Source organism: Eucyclogobius newberryi, unplaced genomic scaffold (genome assembly GCF_026437365.1).
Source record: "Eucyclogobius newberryi isolate DKJ021-1_F unplaced genomic scaffold, fEucNew1.0.hap1 SCAF_12, whole genome shotgun sequence".
NCBI lineage: Eukaryota > Metazoa > Chordata > Actinopteri > Gobiiformes > Gobiidae > Eucyclogobius > Eucyclogobius newberryi.
Genome location: NW_027315746.1, coordinates 20,783,735 through 20,807,226, shown reverse-complemented (window position 1 = coordinate 20,807,226; position 23,492 = coordinate 20,783,735). Strand labels below are relative to the sequence as shown.

At 40.5% G+C, this 23,492-nt stretch overlaps 1 protein-coding gene across 4 annotated transcripts; it reads left to right on the top strand.

The window, feature by feature from the left end:
* The first annotated feature begins 13,071 nt into the window (after nucleotides 1-13,071).
* Nucleotides 13,072-23,100, top strand: ticam1 (TIR domain containing adaptor molecule 1). Of its 4 annotated transcripts, none has more exons than XM_072441369.1 (2): nucleotides 13,072-13,089; nucleotides 20,977-23,100. In XM_072441369.1, exon 2 carries the CDS (start codon nucleotides 21,051-21,053, stop codon nucleotides 22,662-22,664), a length of 1,614 nt encoding a protein of 537 aa, XP_072297470.1. In that variant the 5' UTR covers nucleotides 13,072-13,089; nucleotides 20,977-21,050; the 3' UTR covers nucleotides 22,665-23,100. The 4 variants fall into 4 exon arrangements, with proteins under 4 accessions (XP_072297470.1, XP_072297467.1, XP_072297468.1 ...); XM_072441366.1 differs by lacking the exon at nucleotides 13,072-13,089 and adding an exon at nucleotides 20,622-20,842; XM_072441367.1 differs by lacking the exon at nucleotides 13,072-13,089 and adding an exon at nucleotides 20,622-20,846.
* The last annotated feature ends 392 nt before the right edge of the window (nucleotides 23,101-23,492 follow it).

Sequence of the window (23,492 nt, the reverse complement as noted above, 5' to 3'; positions counted from 1 at the left end):
AAGAGAGGGATGAAACGTCTAAAGGAGAAGAGACTCCAAATGATTACACATTCACTCGACTTCCTTCCCCCTTTCTGCACACACAACCGCCAATTAGAGCCGTGGAGAGGAGGACGAGGACAAGCTCAGAGCCAGAATGCTATTTGTGTCTCCCTCTGCCCCTGAACACTCTGAACACCAGAGAGGAGACGAGAAGAAGTACAAAAAATAGAAAAACTCACATGTACACAAGTTACGCAAATAATGACAAAAAATTAACTCTTCTGTGTATTCAAACAGCTTGTACTTTAGTGGTAAAATGCTATTTCTGTGCAACCACAAATCCTTATTGTTATTATTATTATCCTAATTATTCCAGTAGAATAGGTTACAGAGATATTAAACATAAACCAGATCAACAAATCTGCAATTTTGACAACTAGACAGACAATAACAGATAATAAGAATTAGGTTTCCTCCAACCTCAGTTTAAATCTATATCTATCGAGTCCTCAAAATATAACCCATGAAAAAAAAGCTTAAACCCATGACGGAGTTTTGGATTGTGAACTTTCAGTGACCTAATGTTAAACAAATGGAGATTTTTATATGCTAAATACCAAACTCAGTATTCTGACATAGAGTGATTTAAATGCCTTTACCAGTAGTGACTCAGCATCTTAAGATACAACTCTTTTTACATCATTTTTGCTCTTGTTTTTCTGGCAGCTGTACCAGCGTCTGGCCAGTATTTTTTTGACGTTCAATCCCGAGCTCTGGGATCTTCGGGTCCAGTTTTACCCTTTCGTATGAGCTTTTTGATAATTCGTATAGTAAGAAATAAAGCAATTCTCCAGTAATAATAAATGGATCTAAATAGTGATCTGCATCCAGGCCATAATTCTCAAAGTTCACAATAAAAGCACACTTTAACTTCACATGTCCAGTACTGGGATTGGCTGAGGAGTAAGTCATGCAGATCTGGGCCACAGTTGCACTCATTGTTCAGTGAGCTTTTCTACACAGTTCAACCCAGCGACAGCAATGAATGTTGATTGTGACCCTTGCTCTTTCGCTGCTCTGGCATCTTCCAGCCTCTTCTTCTGCGTCCGCTTCTTGATGCCGGAGTTTATGCATTCGCTGACGTCAGGGCCGGGCCACGGGGCACAGTCAACGGTCGATGGTTTAAATGCAATTCATACAAAACTCACCGACAGCGTTGAATGTTCACCGGGGCGGGCAATGGGAAAAAACATGAGATCGTCCAAGCACTTATCGTCTCCTCACTATCGCCACGAATGTTCAACAGCATCTGAAACGTACAGTAATATATATGTTAATTGTCAAGAATTACAAGAGCATTGGTATTATTCTTACCATTACAGCATCTTTATGAAATACACACAACACAAACAGTGATTATTCTTAGATTGTAGCGTTGCCTGAGGACATATTATGCTAAATCAACTGTGATGATCTTTAAACCTTGTTGTGTTTTCTCATCATTAGTTTACTCAAAGTTGTATTCGAATTGATTCCTGCATGTTTGAGTAATGCTGTACTGTCCTGCAACTGCGGCTACATTGTTCAGAAAAATCCTGTTTTCACCTAACCCCTATCCCCGCCCACATCCCTGTACTTAGTTACACTCTAAAATGTCATGTAGCCACTTTTCAAAAATACAAACATGTAAATCCGCTGCTTGTTACAGTGAAACGTCACTATGAAGAGGCGGGGCTTTATCACTATGAAGAGGCGGGGCTTTATCACTATGAAGAGGCGGGGCTTTATCACTATGAAGAGGCGGGCTTTATCACTATGAAGAGGCGGGGCTTACTATGAAGAGGCGGGGCTTTATCACTATGAAGAGGCGGGGCTTTATCACTATGAAGAGGCGGGGCTTTATCACTATGAAGAGGCGGGGCTTTATCACTATGAAGAGGCGGGGCTTTATCACTATGAAGAGGCAGGCTTTATCACTATGAAGAGGCGGGGCTTTATCACTATGAAGAGGCGGGGCTTTATCACTATGAAGAGGCGGGGCTTTATCACTAAGGAGGCGGGGCTTTATCACTATGAAGAGGCGGGGCTTTATCACTATGAAGAGGCGGGGCTTTATCACTATGAAGAGGTGGGGCTTTATCACTATGAAGAGGCGGGGCTTTATCACTATGAAGAGGCGGGGCTTTATCACTATGAAGAGGCGGGGCTTTATCACTATGAAGAGGTGGGGCTTTATCACTATGAAGAGGCGGGGCTTTATCACTATGAAGAGGCGGGGCTTTATCACTATGAAGAGGCGGGGCTTTATCACTATGAAGAGGCTTTTCAATTCTGCAGTTTTGAACATGACGTCAATGGACCTGTTTCAATAACAACGCCATTTTAGATCAATTTTACAGTTTACAATGAACAAAATGTAAAATAATAATCTACTTATATTACAGTTCAATACTAAACACCGAAAAAAACATAATGCATGTCTCTTTTAAAACAATTTTATGAAAGTTATTTTGCTGAAATGAAAATTGTTTGAGATTTAAAGGTTACATTTCTTGTGGTTTTTATTCTTGTGATGCCATATCTTGTTATTTAGGCAAAAGTATGCTTCCAACTAACAAACAATAACCTTGCTTCGGTTCCTCCAGGCGTGTAAACCGGGGAACAATGCTGCGCTGTCCTGCTACACGACCGGGCCCTCTCTGGACACGGGCTGAGAGCTCCCATTGTGAGTCAGCGGCCCATAGAGATAGATGGGGCAATAACCAGGGACTGTCACTTTGCCTTAGCACATTGCTGACGTCAGGATGCTCAAGTCTGGCTCATACACTGCATTCATGATACTGATGTTGCTGTTGAGGCTGGACCCACACTCATTACTCTACATCAATAATATCACGTATCCATCAAATTATGCAGCTATAATTTCAACTGTCATGAGGTGGTCAGTGTGGCTTTTGTCTGGAATGCAAGTTTGAACAGTCTCATTATCTTGAGTACAAAATAGATAGAATGAGAATAAAGTGATGAGAAATGTAGCCTTAATTTACAATTTGAATTTCTTATACATACATTTTTACACTTAATACATACTTTAGGAGACCATACTAGTGCACTGAAGCTTCAATACTGGGATGTAGAAATATATAACCAGTTAATAGTTAATATATTGAAATTTTAATAATAGTGTGAATGTTGTTTTAAAGAAAATCTAAAGATATGTATTGTAGAAAATGCAACAAAAATAATGTATAAAAAATAGAATGGATTGAAAATGTCATGCTGTAAACTTTCAAATAAGGATATAAGGTGGTATTTCTGCACTTTCGTGATTAATTTTCTCGATGTCTCGTTTTATCACATTTCTGTTGGCTTGACACAATATCTGGATATGTCTGGATATCTTTATCGAGATACCCCCAAAAAATCAAGATATTAATTTGTATATATCTTCCATCCCTGTAGTTAATAGTGATTAAAAAACAGCTTGGCTATGCTACTACACGCATCGCACAGACAACTCTAGTGTGACAAGCAAAAACAAAATTAATGTATTTATATATGAGAAGTTCTGGTGAACTCTGCACTCGGCCTTACACTTCACCCTTCTCCAACAATAAAGACCAAAAATGAAAAATAGTCCAGGGGTCGAGTGAGCGAAGAACTGGGGGCTTCGCCATGGCAACCCCAGTGTCAGCGAGCCAATTTTGGTTAATCCACCCCCCATCCAACCCCCTTCCGTGCAGTTCTGAGTTGCGCCCTCATCGGGACCCCCTCGCCTCAGCTGAATATTTCTTTTGTGCCCCACGACTGTTGATTGTATGAGTCTATATGTGTCTGTTGGGATTGGGGTGCAGGGCTCAGGGGGGAGTGAGGAAATGAGGAGTAAAGTGGGGGGATTGTAGTTAAGTGAGTTTAAATTTGGGGGCTAAGAAAACTACAGTGGCCACATTATTAGGTATTTGCACATATGCATAGTTTCTGCCAAAAATAAAGTTACATAGGTGTGGAGAAAACTGACAAAAATTAATTTCAAAATATTTTTGTGAGTATCCCAATAGCGATAATCAGAACATATTATGTCTACAGAAATGTGTGTTTATGTATTCAAACATATTAATTGAGGTTTAATTATCACACAACTGTGAAATGTCTGTAAAATGAATCACAAACATGCAAAAATATCACCTCATACTTTTTTATCATCTTTTTTTCTTGTATTTATTTTTGTAACTATACTATATTTTGTAACAACATTCAAAGTCGAAATTATCTAAAGTTAAATATATTGCCCACCTCACATCTACTGGATTGCTCTATTCTTCTCCATAAGTCAGCACAGAATTCAGTGTTGTTGTAAATATGGTTGCATTTAGACATTTGTCACCAGGTGTACTAATAAAGTCAGCATGTGTACATTTCAGGAGCTAATCTTTTAAAATAGCAGATAATTCCAACATATGGCAAACAGCCGGACCTTTGCTGCCGTAGCCAATCACAGCAAATCTCTCCACATAATTTCCTGCTATGAAACTTGTGCTCCATGTGCTTGCATTCTCTCGCTGACAAAAGGGAGGTTTGGGAGGAGTGGGTGAGGAGGAGAAGCGTCAGCTGCTAGACAAAATAAAATGGCCCGTATTTGTTCCTGACAATAAAACGTTGGTGCTCATCCACAGCTGCAGGCAGATAAGCTTTCATTTTTAACTGCGGGGATAAACTGGCAACTTGGCTGTACTGTAAAGCGAGTAGGTGCAAGTAAAGTTAATAAATTCACAGCAGGGCTAATTTAAAATAAAAATCTATGTGCAATAATATCTATGTCAGTATGTAGTAGTAAATGCACTTTCTTCATGAAAGTTTTTATGATTATGTAATGTTCAAAAGACCTTTGCTAAACTCACTTTACAATAACCATTCGTTTTGCCACGTTGAATTGTATTATTCCTATTGGGAAGTTTTATAATCAAGACAAGATTAATCTTTGTTGCATCCTGCGGATATCCCAAAATACAGTTCCTTCCCCTGGGGCAGTGATGGCGGGACAGGGGCGGAGGAAGTGCCAGTGGTGTGTCTCTGGGGTGGTCGTCTGTGGGCCGTGGGCGACTCTTTAATGTCCAGTACACTGTATACAGTATAGTGTACATGCAGTCGACATAATGACTAACAGACCTGCAGGGAGCCTCAGAGGGCCTCATGCCACTCCAAAACCTACACATGCACACACTCACTCTAATGGCAGCCTTTAGACGTCCTTTGAGGAGAGCATAAAATAACCCGATTGTAGATTGGAAGGAAGTTTTCATTTGTAAAGCCAACCCTGGGTCAAACCATAGTTCTGTTAAAGGATTATAACAAGGCAATGTATAAAGTTACAAAACAGAGCTAAACTATTTTGGATCGTTTGGAGTGTTGCAATAATGGTTTTAAACACATTCAGGATAACTAAATATTAATTTCTAAACAAAACAAGAATCCTGTCCATTTAAGAACACACGTTATTCGTAGCGGTACAAACTACCGGATTAACATGATGGTTTTTTGTTTTTATTTTACAAAGGAAGACCCAATGGAGACAAGATATTCCGTTTTGTTACGAAATCTAAATAATTGCAGTAAGATTACTCTGATGATTCTATTAACAATTAAGAATCACTTCCCTTTAAGCGGGCAACCTTTTTAAACACAAATATTGCTGTTATATATTATCATATATTGGGCTCTAGTTGTGTCACATTTTAACACACCCAATAAGCTCTAACCTTACCCTAGTGTTAAACCGTATTTAGTGAACTTTCAAAGCAGTGCAAGTCTATAGAGTGCAAAGGGTGCATTGTAACACAAGGTGCAGAGTCTGTCCAACAAGTGCGAAGACATATAGCCAAAACAAAGTCCCTGGAGTTAGTGGCTTGGGACTGATTGACAGGGCGGGGTTGTCGGGCGACCTCTGACCTCTCTAACCCCCCAGGAATGTTGTCGTGCTGGTGGGTGTATTGTTCCAGGAGCCCCAGCCGAGCATCAGATATATTATGTGAACGCACAATGCTCCTGCGGCCTGACCCAAAAAGTCTCCTCTTTCGTGCCCTAATCCCTCCTTTTCTGGTCTTCAGCTTCAGACTTTACCAAACAAAAGATGGCAACAAAACCTTGAGTGGTCTGTTTTTGTTATTCTTTTGCGCGCTCTCCAGTCTGGTGCCATTCTGTGCTGACCAAAATGCCCAGCTAAAACGCTATAAAACTTCTTTCCAAACACAGTTGACTAAAGACCTTCTCATTCCTATGAGCCATCAAATAAAAATACATTTTATTGGTCCAGATCTGGGAGCTGTTTTTGTCTTAGGGCAGTCACAGAGTCTGGAGGAAGTCCACTATGGGACCAGAGATGAGAGAGAAGGGGGCCAGACAGACAATTACTGGCCAGGTATGTCCTTTATACCCACCTAGGGCTGGTCAGAGGAAATGGAGGAATTTATGATGTCATAAAAATGTGCCTTGAGAGAAGTGCCTGAAAAGGTTGTCTATGGAGTCATAAAAATGTCCTGCAGCTTCCGCTCCCACCCCGGTCCCAACACACTGTTACATATACAGTAGATTTAGTTGGCTTTCTGTCACTCACCTTTCTTAAATACCTCTATGTTTGTGTAGGATTTAATAATGTTTTCATAGCTGTTACATTTTCATCATAAGAGAAATTGAATGCTTTGCTCATGTTTTCAGATGTAGAAATAATGGTTTTGTAATATTTCACAATTTTACATTGGAAATTACATATTTGAATATGTTTATTTAGGCTTCTGACACAAAACTTAAATTGGATTGTATCCCTTAATAATTGACTTTGAATTTTAGCAATTATTTTAATTTAAAGCCATAACAGATTTCTAAAATAAATAAATTATGGATAAACAATATTTTTTATCATGAGCACTTTTTTCTTGGCACTGATGGGAGAGTTATTATATTTGTTGTAGTATATAAACATTTGAGTTGTAGAGAGCTGAGCTTATGACTCAGTATAGATACATTTAACTTCCTGTTTATATAGTGCTTTAAGATTAATGTGTCAGTGGCATTGATAAGTTATATTAGCATAATTTATCATGGCATTTTCTGTAGCAAAATGTTGCACTTCAAAACCTGTTCTTAACCTAAAGCAATTTTACCCCTGTTTCGATATGATAATGAAATACATTTACACTTCTTGAGTAATTATACAGGGAAAACGATAGGCCGTCTGTGCATATACTTAACAGGTGTAATTGTACAAAACTACTCTTGAATAAAATACAATCTTCTCCTTTTCACACAAACAAAGTGGACAGCTCCTCCTCCAGAGTGAACGATGGGCTGTTGGTGCTTGTTAAAGACCAGCAAAAGAAAAGGTGCTTATTTGTTCTGCGCATTGGTGAAGGAGGTTGTTCATTGTGAAGCATGGCCTTGCTCTCTTTCATTCTGCTCCTTAAGGCACGCTGCCATTGTCTCACAAGGGACACAACAAGCTGCTTCCTGGCTACGCTCCAACACTCACATACCTGGGAACTACCAGAGGCATGCTGGGAAGGCAACAAGAGGCCGGGCACAAGGGGCACAAGGGGGGGTGACAATTAGGACTAGTAAATCAAATAAAGAGCAGTTAATTAATCTAATATTCAAAACTACAGATTTGCCTCCATTATATACAGTCTTACAAGAAAGACAATTTAGTGAGTGCAGAAGATATATAGTCTTTCATTTCAATATTTTTGGAGGAGATTGCGGTGGATAGCAAGCAAGTTCAGAGACTTTTGTGATGTTGACCAAATATATTACACCTTAGGGTCAAAAGTGTAATCTGATATTAATATTTACTCAAACTAGTGTTGAAACTAGATGAACAAGTATTGATTCTAAAAAAGCACATAATCAGGACCTGATTTGACCTTTCCTGAACAGATTTACGAGGATTTGATCAAAACTGGTAGACCACATGGAAACTGGTATCGAAATCGGTATTGAGTATCGAGCCTATTCCATGGTATCGAACTCGAGCTTGAAATGCTACACCTTAGCTCATTAAAAGGGCTAAATTAACCACATTGTAGAGTGAAATGCCATATTTTAAGGCTCTTAAAGTTGCACCAGGTAAGTTTTCTTCTGGAGGGGATGCCATCTGCTTGTCTCCATGGAGATGCTATTGCTTTGCCTGGAATGTTACACAGTATGCACAGTTTGGCATTAAACTGATATATCATCAAGTGGGTGATTCCAGGCCAAGTTACAGGCCAGATCTGTGGAGAGGCGGCTGCATGTTTGTCAATGTAAATGCAATACTGGATCATTAAAGGCAAAGCATAACATCTCCATGGCAAAAAGCAGTACCCTCCACCAGAAAACTGACACAGTGCACCTTAAAGCATCCAGCTGGGGGCACTGTTTATGCATCGTCTCAAAGATGGCATTTGCATTGTATACTGTAAACTCCATTGACTTCAAAGAAAACATTTGTGTATTAAACAATGTTAGTAACTTGTGAATCAAAATTGTTATTGGATAAGTGATCCATTATGTGCCTTTACCGCTTTTTACTGTAAAACCTTAAATTGCCCTTTTTTCTTTAAACCCTTGATATCTTAAACACCCACCTGTTTTCTATCATCTATCCTCCATCCTCTCTAATAGCTGGTGACTGCATGTGTGCAATTAAAGAACTCTAAAGTTAAGGAAGCCCCTTCACCCCCTCCCTGCGTTTTGCCAGCTCAGCAGTATGAAGGCAGCCCCTGTACATGAGGGCCAACTGTACACAGTATAGAGGCCAGTCTAGGATCCTCCCATAACTGACCGCAGCCCAGTGAATGTAAAGCTCGACATTCCTGTACCACCATCGCTCCTCGGCAGTCAGACCCCGCTGTCACACCTCATAAAGGCAGAGCCAGAGCACCAGGCCTGGACTGAGCCAAAGATAAGGCAAAATGAGGACAAATGGAGCGAGAACAGGAAAAACTGGTAGAAAAAAATCCAGCTCTTAAGGGACTGTAAGAGTGGAGCATACTGGATGGAGTTTTCAAAGGTGCACTCAAGTAAAAGTATTATAACTGAGGGAATACTGCTAAAAAGACTACAAAAATAAATCCAACAATATCTATATATATATATATATATATATATATATATTTATGTATTTATTTATTTATTTTAAATAAATAAAACTCTTTCTCACCCTTCGGGGGCGGTCTCTATTTATCCCCCTTCGGGTCCTCTACCAGAGGCCCCTGGGAGCTTGAGGGTTCTTGAGTATCTTTGCTGTTCCTGCACTGCACTTTTCTGGACCGAAATGTCTGATATTTTTCCTGGGATCTGCTCAAGCCTTTCCTCCAGTTTGGGGGTCACTGCCCAAGTGCTCCTCCGATCACTACCGGCACCACCGATACCTTCACGTTCCAGGCCTTCTCCAGCTCCTCTCTGAGGCCTTGGTATTTCTCTAGTTTTTCATGTTCCTTTTTCCGGATGTTACAATCTCATGGCACTGCAATGTCCACCACCACAGCTTTCCTCTGACCCTTGTCAACTACCACTATGTCTGGTTGGTTCGTCATTACCAGTCGGTCTGTCTGTATCTGGAAGTCCCAGAGGACCTTGGCTCGGTCGTTCTCCACCACCTTTGGATTATATATATATATATATATATATATATATATATATATATATATATATATATATATATATATATATATATATATATAATATGATATATATGTTTTTAGGCTATTTCAATGTGTTTTTAATTATTCCAATGACAAACATCAAACTAAATTACATCTGTAAATGTCCAAAAATGTGCCTTGAAATGTCGAGGTTCAAAAGATAAATGGACTGTAAAATTGACCATAATATGCTATGATGTCACACTAATGTTTGGACAATTTTAAATAAGCTCTTTTTAGCAGGCTTTTAAAATGATGATATATGACAGACATTGCTCTTTTGCATATGTCCATAAAACCCTTTGAGGAATTTAGTGCTACATCTACAAATGCAAGTGATGCTACAACGTCTGCTGTTCGAGGTCTTACGTATTGAGGAATACTTAAGACCTCGAACTAAACAAGGACCTTGCACAAGTTTATTTTCAATCACTCTACAAAGAATGCATGTCATTTCCTGGAATTCCCCACATCCAATCCGAAGCCCCCTTTCCTTTAGGAACAATGGCAAAGATTCCAAAATTTCCACAGGGAATTTTAAGTGGGACAACATGCAGTGACCTCAGATTTGGACTGGTGATTTTGCTTATACTATGAGACTGCTAATTAGGTGTTCATTAAGGCTGAAAATGTTAGCAAGATGTTAGCATGTTAGCAAGATCAACATGCCAAACACAAGCCTGGATATACCAAAGAGAGCGCGCGTCTAGGCTAATAAGCAACACAGCTGAAATCAAATTATTATGGCGTGTTGAGCATTTATGAGCACTGACCATAAAGTGCTATGTACCGTTTTATGCACGACCCAGTGAGCCGGCCTAATAAGTGTAAAATTTCCCTAAAGTCCACATCTAACAAGGACTGTGCCCTCATAACGCACACACACTCCAGTAGGAAAACCTTGTTAATTAACTCAAAGTTCTCATTTTGCTTCTTGGGTGCAGAAAGCTCAAATGTCATGTGGTCACTAACTAGCCAATCGGCTTTTGAGAAGCATCTAACTTGACCTGAACAGAGAAGAGACTTGAAGCAGTGGCTAGACATGAGGTGAGAGGTCATTCACTCATTGAGACAGGCAGCAAGCGATGGAGGAGCCTCAGGCAGGCTCTGTGGGGCTGTCGATTTGCTAAGCTCTCTTTTAAGCTTCAGCAAATAGATAATGTCTATGCACACAGTGTTTTGTCTCCAGATACATGTCTCTACCTTCATACAATCATTGTATTATTATGTGTTTGTTTCTTTTTCCTACATTGCTGGTTAAAAAGAACAAGAATGTTTTTGGGTGTTCATTTGTTTGTTCAGTGGATGGCAATTCAACTGTGTCCACTGGGAGCTTCGTGATGGTGGGAGAAGTGTGATGAGACTCCCTGATGATAATGGAATTACATTTCAACACAGTAAAAATGTTTAATTTGTTGCTAATATTTGTCCTAGAAGAAGTATGAGACTATAATAACAACAGTGAGGCTGGGAACCTGGGGTGACGCCAGGTTGTCTCCACACATAACTGCAGGTTACTGCTGATCAAACTCATCACATGATAATGAACTGATTGCAGTTTGAGCAGATGATCGGATAAGCAATTCTAACTGCTGCTGCAGACACATTATAGCAGCAGGAAGAAAGTGGCTTCACCCCATTCACCCACGGAAGCTGTGTCTGCTCGAGAAGCTCAAACGCAATTAAAGCAGCCTGCATTGCTCTTTTTTCTGCTGCATGTCTCTTCCAGGGACAAGTGTAAAATGAATTACATCTAAGTTAGTTTTGACCAAGACAGAGGCAAAACAATTTCTGGGATATTTGTGAGTTCACAAACTCACAAATATCCATCTTGTGCAGCTCACACTGTTAAGTTTGGGCCCAAAAAAACAGTGGATCTGAGCATTTGGACCAATCACAGAGCAGCATTGTGGCTTGGCCAGAAGCCACATGTGAAGCGCCTAAGCGCACAAAAAAATTAGTATGGCAATGTTAATAAACATAACTATGTCTATTTCAACAGAAATATGGAATATTTGGCACTTTAGGCATGTGTGGCTTGGACAGCTGTCTGGGCTTTTAATGGGAGTCGTTCCTTATTTATATTGTGAAGAACTTGACTCAAGAGCGCTACTCATAAAACTCTAACTTTTGCCACGTATTAAGTAGAACATAATGAATTACTTTAAAACATGTGTGATAGATATCCTGTTCATCAGTCTTATATTTGCAAGGATCTACTGTACAATCTATAGTCAGTCAAAGAATAGTGCTGCCCTAAGCGTCTACCTACTACATCCAGATGGCACAAGAATTTATGGAGACTGCCTCATTAACCTTAAGGCATATTAGTGCTTGGCACTGCACACTGTGAGACTAGGCACGGTATTTTGTAAAGTGTTATTGAATAGGCTGGCCTCAGCTACTTAGATAGGCAAGAACAGGCGTTAAACATTAAAATGCTCCTGAATGGAGGTTGCATGGTCTGGTCTGTTAATTTGTCATCTGCCAGCATGGGAGCAGATCACACAAGGAAGACAAATACACCAGTTCACATTAGAGGAAGCTTCTTTGGTGAACCAACACATGTACTGTACGTCAACAGTATAAGTATTGTAGGTTCTTGTCGCAGTGCACCGTGACGCCAACAGAACGCTTTAGAGCACATTGTTCCAGTGGCCATACGCACCCATCCTCAGACAGACGGAGCTCATCGTGAGTCACTGTGGCGAGAGACGGGTGTGGGCTCCGGACGCGGGCTCCGGACGCGGCGCTTCAGGTGTCTCCCTCTCGCACGGATCCTGGGAGCCGGAGCTTCTGCTGTAATGTCGACCTAATGACAGATGGTCCACACAAAGCCGGTGCGCATTGTTCAGCTGCAAAATAATAGCCGTCATTTATCAGTCTTTCAGGGGGACAGTCTTAACTCAAGACAATTTGAAGTGTTCACATCCCAACTATGCGTAAAAAGTTTCTCAAGCATCACGCGTCTACTGTACAATCTGTACCGACGCAGTGTCAAAATCACACTTGTAGAACTACATATTTAACCTACACATGCAACGCTCGCCTTTGACCCGCTCAGTCGTAATCATGAGTTCAAGATGAAGCAGAAAGTGGCCCCATACTCACGCGTCTGACTCAAGTGTTGAGGCGCGTCCAGGCCAAAAGGGAAAAGTCATCCACTCCATCCACTCCATCCGTACACTGCGCACTTACTTACTCCACGCACTGACTGAGCACCGGGCTCCTCAGCGCACGGAGTTACGTACGCGTCACGGGGAGAGGCGCGGGGACGGAGAGAGGAGGAGGGGAGGGCGCTGGCGATGGAGGACGAGTTTGATTGGCTCGCGCGGGATGAATTGATAAAATGAGACGCTGTTATTGGACATCGCGTGCCAAAGTGGGCGGGGACATTAAGGATGGGACCTGGGAGTGGACGAGGCTGGAGACGGTGAGGGTAAAGGAGGCAACTCACGCACAATATGATGGTCTTATCCTCTAATTGTCGCTACTTTACACGCTTATTGCTTCTTTGATTAGTCGAGCGAGTTTAACGCACTGGTACTCATCAAATTGTGAGGAAAGTTGGATTTTTTTCTATGCATATGAACACTGTAGTGACTTTGAGATCCAGTGCAATGAACAATCGTGGTTACATTTTTTTGGCTTAGGGTCATAAAGCTGAAAGAGCAGACTTTTCACTTGAGAGAAGGGGTGAGAGAAATGGTGCATGGATAATTCTCTCTTAGATCCTCCTCTTGTGTTCTGGCTAAGCGTGTTCACGGCTGAATCAATAATGCTCAAAGCTTTCTCCTGATCCTCCTTTTCTCATATCTGCTGTTTGGAGACTGAGCAGTAACTATAGTCTGCTCGTGATATTTAAAAAGGACGATTGGTCTGAGTAACGGCTCTTAAATGAGCACACTTGCCTGGTGTTGCAGGCTACAAACTGTGTAGTTAACCTACGCTCAAAGCTGCGGGTGTGTGCGCAGACAGTGAAGTCCTAATAACCACAGCAGGGGCTCCTCAGACCCGTAGTCATGGTGATTGAACACATTTCTGAACAGAGCTCCACACAAGCTTTCACTAGGATCAAGCCCCTGCGTGGAAAATATCTATACTTATTTTATTATATTGTGGTTGTGTGTTTGATCTATGTTTTCTTGCTTTAGAGTGTGGCACCTGGGAAAATATGGTAGTTAACCTCATAAAATGCATTTTTATTCTGAAACATTTTGAAAAAGCTTTTACTGACCTTTCATTTGCTATTCTAAACTGTGCTAATTCTCTCTTTCTGGAATTGCCCCTGACATAATCCATAATAATTTTGAACTATTTGACGTGATATATAAGATCAGAACGAAGTATATATAAAGCACAACTTTTGGATATGCATTGTTCTCAAATTGAATGGTTTAGTTGTGGTAAGGACGCTCTCAGAAGTGGACGTCCTTTGTGCAGGATTGAGTGGGATTTCTACAACCTTGGTTTGATTTCTTTTAAGCTCCTTTAATCTTTCCTCCCTATTAATTTAACTCGTGGCTCTTTCACAGCTTTATCTCAAATCGACATTGTGTGGGAGTTTCTATGTGCAAATGTTACCAATAAAGTCTTAAGAGTTTGGTAGTGGTAATAAACCATTCAAACTAATGCGACAAACTAAAGGCTCAGTCCAAAATGATGCAATGATGTCATATTTCAAGATGGAGGACTGGGGCCTACATAACTCTAGGGTTCCATAAATATTGAACCATATCATTATTTGTTTGGGATTGGTTCCACAAACTTAACTCATGGCTTAAAGTTCTTTCAACTGATGACAATCACATCTTTGGGTTTGAATATTTGCACCACTCTCTGAAGTCATTGTGAAATGTTGTTTATTTCTACAGCGAGAGAAGAAAATACTTTAAACTTTGCAGCAGTTTTTGTTTCATGTGGCTATGCCCAGTAGCAGATATATGAACCATAAACCAGGTCAATATATTTGTAATCTGAAACAGCACGTTCCTCCAGTCTCCAGTGCAGTTTTAAACGGTAGGGATTGTAGAACATTGTGATGTCATGTGAACACAGTCAATTTTTTGATTATTGAAAGAAATAATAAATATCACAATAGCTTAAATACAATAATGTGTAAATGCTTCAATTAAGTAATATTCATCTTCATTTGAGTACACTCATACTATCTTCAAATACAAGTCTTTTTTGTGTGTGTTTTTGTCCCTTTTTTTTTGAATAATTTCAGGTGACAAAATGCATGTGTTTTCCTTATTTTAAGTAAAGCAACACATTTTATGCTTGTTCCACTGGCAAACGTTATTTTAAGAGGGCGTAAATATATTCAAATCACTAAGAATACTAATTAATTCAAGCACTTATCCCCCTATTATCTTATTTATGATGGTATTGTTTTCCAGTGCAATTGGGCTCATGGTTTTGCTCTTGGAAACACATGAAATAAACATTTTAGACCTTTTTGATCATGCAACAGTGCTCCCCATACTCTTGACATGATAATACATTGGTGATGAAAGATTGAGGTGCAAATCTAAGCAAGTGTCCAACATGTTACTTTTGAGTTCCATAATGATGAGTTAGGCCTAATACCAAAGCTGTAGCATACTGCGCTCAGTCACAGTGGCATCTCCAACTGCTTTAGTAATGAGCTGTCAGCCTCTACAGATGGAGGACTTACAGTGGGCTGCTCCACACGCCTCACTGACGGCTCATAGAAAACATTCGGGAGATTATTGTTGAATGTGTTATTTTCTTCAGCTAGCGCAGCAACATAGCTTCGTTGCTTTAATCTTTCTTGTTTCAATACAATGATCAGGCATAAAGTTCTTCGAATAAGAATGATTTAGCCCTCAAGTTTAAGTGCCTGAATGAAAAAGGGAAATGAAAGGCGCAGATGATTGGTCTAGGTTAGGGACTATGGATCCGAAGTAAAAAGTCTAATGAAGGAACAGTCGTTATGTGTTATGTGTAATGTGATGACATTATGGTAGATTTTGATTTTAAGGTCTTTATATATGTAGTATAGATGTTGTACCTTATATTGTGCTTGTCTAAAATGTCTAATGAATAAATCTTATATTATTTAGTTGCAAACCATTTGAAAGTAATATTGGCTTAATTTCAGTTGGCAGTGTTATCCCAAACTGCCAGCAAAGTTTTCCTTGATGAGACATTTTACTGAAACAATCTGTATTTTTAAACTTGTTTTGTTCAGAGTTGCTGTTTGTCCCATTGAATTCTCTATTATAGCACAGTCCTCTCCAGACCACCTCCATCCATTCTGCCTCTCTATCGTCTCTTTGCCTCCTGTTGGCTCTTCTCCTTGTGCCATGCCAGCAGCTTAATCTCTGTCTCAATTAATGCCTGAGTTTATAATGGACCCCTTCCTCTAGGATGAGGCCCGTCGCAGAAGGGGCTGCTGCCGCTGTTGTGGGTGAAGCCGCTCTGATTGCCTCAATACACTGCCGGCTTTCGGAGTCACTGCAGATGTCTGCTAATTGTGGTGATTATGGCGAGCAAAGGGGGGTAGGAATATGTAATGAATTTCCCAGTGCTTTCATGGATTGCATGATTTTGCTGTGTACATCTGCTGTACAAGCTGAGCATCCGCGAGGCTCAGAGACGGACAAAAGTGACACTGAATTCACCATTTGGATGAGGACACACTTTAGGATGGACTAAAGGATTAGGCCATTGTTCTGTCATTTGTCAATTTTCTTATCCTTATTTTATGACTGTTTTATTACATGGACTGTAATAACTGTTCTGTGTGCCGTCATCTGCTACAATATTCAACTACACAGTATTTTTGAAGGCAAAAAACAACCCTTATGAGGCAATGAGTATTAATCCAAACCATTATGTAACTTTTCTGATAGAGCATCTGCAACCCTCTTGTCACTATGGAGATGTCATTGCTTTGCCTGAAGTGTTCCACAATAAAGTATTGAACCCATCTATTTCCATAGAAACGAGCTGGATACAGGTCACATCTGTGGCAAGGCAACCCCACTCACCGTAAGAATGCATGTTTTTAGCAATAAAAACATGTGTAATTGATTAAAGGCAAGATATAGGTACTTTTAATGCCATAGTGTGGAACACTCCTGGCAAAGCAATAATACCTCCAAAAAGACAAATAGGTGGCGGACTCTTTACCAAAAAAATACACATTTAAATTTGAATTCATTTTTTTAAACTCAAATTTAGCCAAATTTAACCGACTGTCCATGTTTCTTCGATCTGATCCCTTCTGCATTTATCCACAGTTGAATCTACAAAGAGCATCCATATGCATATTAATGCCATATATTCTCACAAACTCAAAATGGATGCTGAGCTAATTCAAATGCCTATGTAAATGACTTGTGCAGATTACCAGCCTATTAAAACTGCCGGATTATACATGGAACCTGAATTTCTGCACATTCCCGGCCCTCGTGGTTATCATCATGCCACTGTGGACATGCCACTCTGGACACTGAACTGGAACAAATCATATTCATACATTTAGCATATTAATGAACTTAAATATCAGACTGCCTCTCCCTCTCTGTTGCTTCTGCGATTGTGGATGTTCTTTTCGCGAGGCAAGAGTAAGCTAATTCCTCCGAGGCGAGTGCCCTTCCTGTCAGAGTGATCAAAGCCTTTCCGTTGATACGTGCCTAGACCGTCAGTGTGTGTGCATGTCTGTGGGACTCTATGTGAATATGAGGTGGGGGTGTTGCCATCCCCCATCACCAGAGGCTGTATTATGCATTGTTGTTGGCCTGGCCTAAATGCTCAGCCAAGCATGGTCCAGTGTGGTACAGTAGACATGTCTCTCTCCATCCCTGCTGCATTTTCCCCAGGCCGTTTCGTTTACCTTTGCGTCCCGAATTAATGTGAGTTAACTGTCACAATAGCTCAGATCTGTTGTACTCTGACGTCAACTGCAGAAAGTCTTGCAGTGATGTTGCCGGGTTGTGTCAGATAGTTCTTGATTCTTGAGGGAACTATGTGGCAGGCAATGGAGACAAATATATGACCAATAGAGACTTACATTACACATAAGACATAAATCAAAGCCACTTTGTATTGAAAGTTCAAACCAAACTTGAAGCTGAAACTGATTACAAAGAATCAAACCTGACAACCTCATCAAAAATCAATTGTAATCCAGTTTATTTAGGGAAAATCTTAAAACGTGGTTATGAATTAAGGAACTAAATCAGTGGTTAAAGTGTGTAAGCTCATAATCAAAAATACAATAACAAAATCTTTATTATTTAGGACTGTGTTATGTTGATTTGAGGCTTTTTTTTTTTTTTTGTTGGGGGGGGGCTTGACACTGGCCTAAAGGTACTGGCTCACAATCCTCTGCAGCTGAACTTTGCCAATAAACAGAAACTGAAAAATAAGAGTGGTAAAACCGTAACCCGTGCCCTTTCTAAGAGGTTAATGTGGCAAAGTCGTAATAGTGATTTTGAAAGTTTAGGTGGCGGAGCTTGTCAAGTACTTGAGAACACATTTTACAAGTTCTTTTGCATGTGAAGAATGCCTTTTTTGGCCAGTACCACTAGTGCAGGTGTTTCATTCACTGCTTCCCAAAAGGGGCCAGAGCATTGGACGTATGAATGGCTGGTATCTGCATATGTCTATGAATGTACACGTTTGTGGACGGAGCCTATATTTCCCGGATCGAAGTGAGTGTGTTAAATTCTCTTAGCATGTGTGACGAATCAAGTGGCTGGGAAAAGAGCATCGCCCCTCGACATAGTGCAAATACTAAATAGCCTGTATCGATCACCTAATTCATTATCCACTCCCATTCTTACCTTTATCTATGCATCTTCTTATCTGGAGAACAAACTTTGGCAAATGTTTTTCTCTTATGTGCAAACGGATGATGCGGTATATTGGAGCGGAGCAGATACCAGCAGCATCCCCCACAGCTTGCTTTTCATCTTCATCTATAGTCCCTGTCTGAGAAGGGCCTCCTATTCTCTTGCCTGGCCCGTACACGTGACCCTTGAGTGTCTAACCCATATCTCTCTCCCACGCCTTAGAGCCAATCACTTAAATCTATAAATACTCAAAGAAAATGTTCTGATGCCAGCGTACAACATCATAATAGGTGGTCACAGTGCATTTGCTGTCGCATGGGGTAACTGACATGTTCTGCTTAATTCCACGTTGTGACCCCGGAGGTGAAGACAAATTTACGGGCCGGCTGACTAACACAGCTGCTAGCAGAGCGCGCGTCTTACTGAAAGAAGTGACCTCAATAAAGATGGACGTTTGGCAGTGGGTTACATAAGTGATGGAGGGTGATCCCTAGGCGGTGTTTGAATATGTAACAGGGAGCTCACGAGCAATGACAAACAAGACTATAGTTTCAGACTGTTTCAGTATTAACTGTTTTCAAACTGAGCTTAGATTAGCGCCATGTCATCGGTTCATAAATTCATCTGTTATCCAGGGGTGGAAAGTAATTGCAAATACTCCCGTTAGTTTCATTGAGTCGATTTTTGGGGGATTGTACATTTTTAGTTGATTTTTAAACCATGTCATGTGCTTGTATTGAGTGTATATTTGTAGCCGTTCAATAGATTTACATTTAAATAAGATTTACTGAGTACAGTACAAGTCCCAATTTATAGGAAAGCATTTTTAAACCCAACTCAACTTTTTATCAACTTTAGTATAAAAGAGTAATCTAAAAACTATTTTGAATAGTACTTTTCAAACTTTTACGTGAAGGCTACTTTTGAGCCAAAAAAGGGACTAAAACAAAAGCATGGTTCATTTATGTTTTTCGGATGATTTTATTGCACTTTGTATATCTCCACAAACCTGGCTCGTGCTCGGCCTGGAGAAGCCTCATCCTGCTTGTTTCCATGGAAATGCTCAAAATAGTCATTATTTTTGCATTGGAAGGTGTGAGGAAGGAGTATTGAAGTATTTGTGTCAAAATATGGAATTAAATGAACACCAATGCTGTGGACATACTGTATGGGATGCGTTTTGTGGTTTTGTGATGTGATCAGGTTGAGGGTTATTTACTCCAGTGTGAGGTCACCTGTTATAAAACCAAGACCAAACATGTTGATGCTGGATTGATTGTGATGGATCAAAGAACATTTTAGTTTAAAGTCATCCCTGGGTTTAAAAAGCAAACCAAGTACTACAATAAATAGTTGATAATGTGTCACGTATAAAGAGTTTCCAAGCAAGTCAAGATAAAAATAAAAAAAAAACATTATACTTTCTAAAACAGTCTGAGCAGAAACCACATGTCCTTGAGTTACAGTAAGCTCTCAGAAGTGGTTGTACAGTAAATATATCAGAGCAGCAGTGTAGCTGTGTCAGAACAGAGCCGGTCTGTCTGCGTTGCTCTGAGGGACTGAGGGATTGAGGGACTGAGGGACAGCACGTTGACTGCACTCTGCTGCTGTGACCCCACCCCTGGTAAATACAGGGTTGGAGCTTTCCTCTGTGGATAAAAATACACCGGCTCTCACACGACACTTTTCTTCTCCCATTGTGCACAAAGAGAGAACAGGGATTAAACAGAATCTTATGTAGCCCATTTGGTCTTTATAGGGGGGAAATAGAATAAGAAGTCAAGTTTTTAATGCTATGAATTGAATTTATGTATTTTTTATTTTGACTTTTTCTCATGTGAATGTAAAAAAAAAAAAATATCCAGTGGAATGTTCATGTATCTTGTGTAATGTGTAATTTAGGACACTTTTTGATGGATTTGATCTTTTTCAATATTTAAAAGAACAAAGTATCTGCCTTCTAAAGTTGGCTCCAAATTTTTCTTGTTGCAAATTGCAGCATTTTGTCTATATACAGTTAGTGCAAGAAGGTGTACCTGTGGTGTCTCATATTTCACACACCTTTTTGTCCTTTGTGACTTGCCATAGGTCTCAGCCTGTGACATCATCATGTGCCTGAGCTCCATGGGCCAAACCCACCTGTCAGACAGAGGCACGGGGACCATAGACCAGGCAACATTCAGACATTCGTCAAGTTAACAGGCTTTTCAGACCTCCTTTTCCCATTGTATTACTGTAGCAGAAATGTTTCAGTAAGGCGGTTTTAGTTTCACAATGTTGTCAAAAGATTGGACTGCTTCTGAAGACACAACTTCCTGGTTACTTCCTTATTCAGACTGCCTGGCGCTTTGAGTATGAGTAAGTAATTTCACAATTTCACTTTGTTTTAAAAATCAAGGTCAAACTGATCATACTCTATATTACCTTGTATATGGCAAACTTCTGTGAGATACTTATTAACATGTTATTTGTTTGTTCTTTGATGCAGCAAGAATGGACTGAGCTACTCCCTGTTCAAAGGCTGCTTTACCGAACATGTAATAAAGTTGTTGCTGAAGCCATAAAGATGAGTCAGCAGCAGAGAGATCCAGGAACAGGAGTGATAGACGTGATAGACGTACTCGCCAAGACACCTCCGGAGCGACTGCGCAGCCTGACATACCAGCTGGGCCCATCCACAGAAGAGGATATTGTGCATGCTCTGTGCCTGTTCATTCTGCAGAGAGACGTGCAAGCTTTGGATAAACTTCAAGCACACGCAGATAACATCCTCGCTAAACACCTGTCTGAGAAATGGCAACAAAGTGCGAGTCAGTTCGAAACATTTAAAGGTCTTTGTGGTCGTTTCCAAGAATCAGCATCTTTGGCAACGCTGGCACGAATATATAAAGTTTTAACTCAACGTGGATTGTGTGAACGGGAAGATCTGATGCAGGCTTACTTAAGCGCACTTCCATGCGAATCAAGCGACTCTGATGTTTTGGAATACAACCATTTCATAGAAGAAGCCAAAGAAGTTTGTGGACCTGGGTTTGTAGAATTGTTGAGCTCGTTCAGCAATCTAAAATTAAAGCCTGAGATCCCTATCAAATCATACATGGGGAACACCTCTGCAACAACAGCTTCAGCAAAGGAAAATGTGCCGACCTCACTCCATGATTCATATCCTTTTTATCCCACACATTTAGAGATAAGCGCTCCCCCCACGAATAGTGAGGGGAGCGTGAGTAGTATAGGAGGTGGTGCTTCATCTTCTCTCCCTGGAAAACCTATGCAACCTGGAAAACCTCCATTCAGTCATATTGCTGTGACCCCAAGTTGTAGAGTGCACGGGCAAAATGTACAGTTCAAGACTCGACATCCACCAGCTAAAACAGCAAGTAAACCTATTCCAGAGGATCCTCCAGCAGCGAAAGAAGAAATAGAGCAAGAAGAAGAGGTCAAGTTTTATTCATTTGTCATCTTGTATGCACAACAAGATGTAGATATTGCAGAGGCAATGAAAGTGAGGGTCGAGGGCATTATCAAAAGCGAAGGTGCAATTTTTTCTGACTTTGAATTGCCTGGAAAATTAGCTCTGATGTGTGTGGATGATGCTATTAACAACTCGGCCTTCACTCTCCTGCTCCTCACCACCAACTTCAACAGGTTTCTGGAGATGAAAACCAACTCGGCCCTGATTAACTCCATCCAGAATCAGCCAAAACACAACACTGTGATACCACTACTGCCGCAACACAATGCAATGCCCAGAGGGGACTTACCCATGGTCCTGAAAACCTTAGTACCACTGGATGAAAAAAAAAAGGACTTTGAGAGGAAAATACAACAAGCCATGAGCCCTGCAAAGATCAAATGTCAAAAGAAGGAGTGGATGAAAGAACAGATGATGAATAGCCTCAAGATTAAACGGCAGAGGTTAAAGCTCCACAACGAGCAGCAACAAAAGGAGAATGAGGAACGAAGAAGCGTGCATGCACTGGAGCAAGAGAGGCGAATGCTTTATGACGAGATGTATCCGTTTGTCCCAGAAGAGATGGTGGGGCCTGATGGGAGACAACAGGGGTGGCAGCAGCACGCAAACATCAACATTGAAAATGCTCAGTATATTATTATTGGGGATCACTCTCAGATGGCAGTGGACCTCAGCAGAGACCGTGGAGACAATGATGAGACATGAGCTGTCCAAAGAGTAAGAGACACAGTCCTGCATCACTGAGTTACAATATGCCTGAGAAGACACTTTATCTCAGTCGCAGCAACAACATCAAAACCAACATCTATTATTTTTCTTTATCTGGATAGTGTTTTATTCTAGGCAGTATTTAAAAGTATCATAGTGAAAAACGTGAATGAAATAGGTTGTGGGGTGTCTAGGTGACTATACTAGAATAGATACACTTTTTAGTTATATTGTAATTTATTGTTGTAGTGCTGTTTTATACTACAGCTTGATGATTATTCTCATGATAATATATGGAAGTGCTGCCACCTACTGAAGCGGATGGCAGAACTGTCGCACTTCGAATGTATCAGCCTGTTTTGGCCACTAGAGGGGGCTGTTGACGTGTGCTTCTGTTCACTAAAGTGGTCAAATTAAATGATTTTTAAACTTTTATTGTCCTATGTTTTTTATGAGCTGTATAATGAATTGCAGTTTTAAAGTGAAAACTTGTAGGTCTTTAAAATTGAATTGCAAATAAAGTGTTTGAGAATGGGAGAAGGCATCAGCAAAGTTTTACTCAAAGCGATTTTACACATAGCCTACCACTGTTACAATGATGCTGAAGGATAAAGCTGTTGGTCAATTTGGTTTTGGTGATTTTTATCAATTCGTGGGCTTTTAAATTGATTCAGCCTGCTTTAGAAAACCATGGAAACAATAGCATGAATAAAAAGAAGTAAAGTGTCGGTGTATTCCCACACGAGCCCCTCCTGGGTTACACTCATAGATCCATGGTTACACTGTAACGACTGAAGAAGGGTGGGAGGACGGCGCATGCGCGGT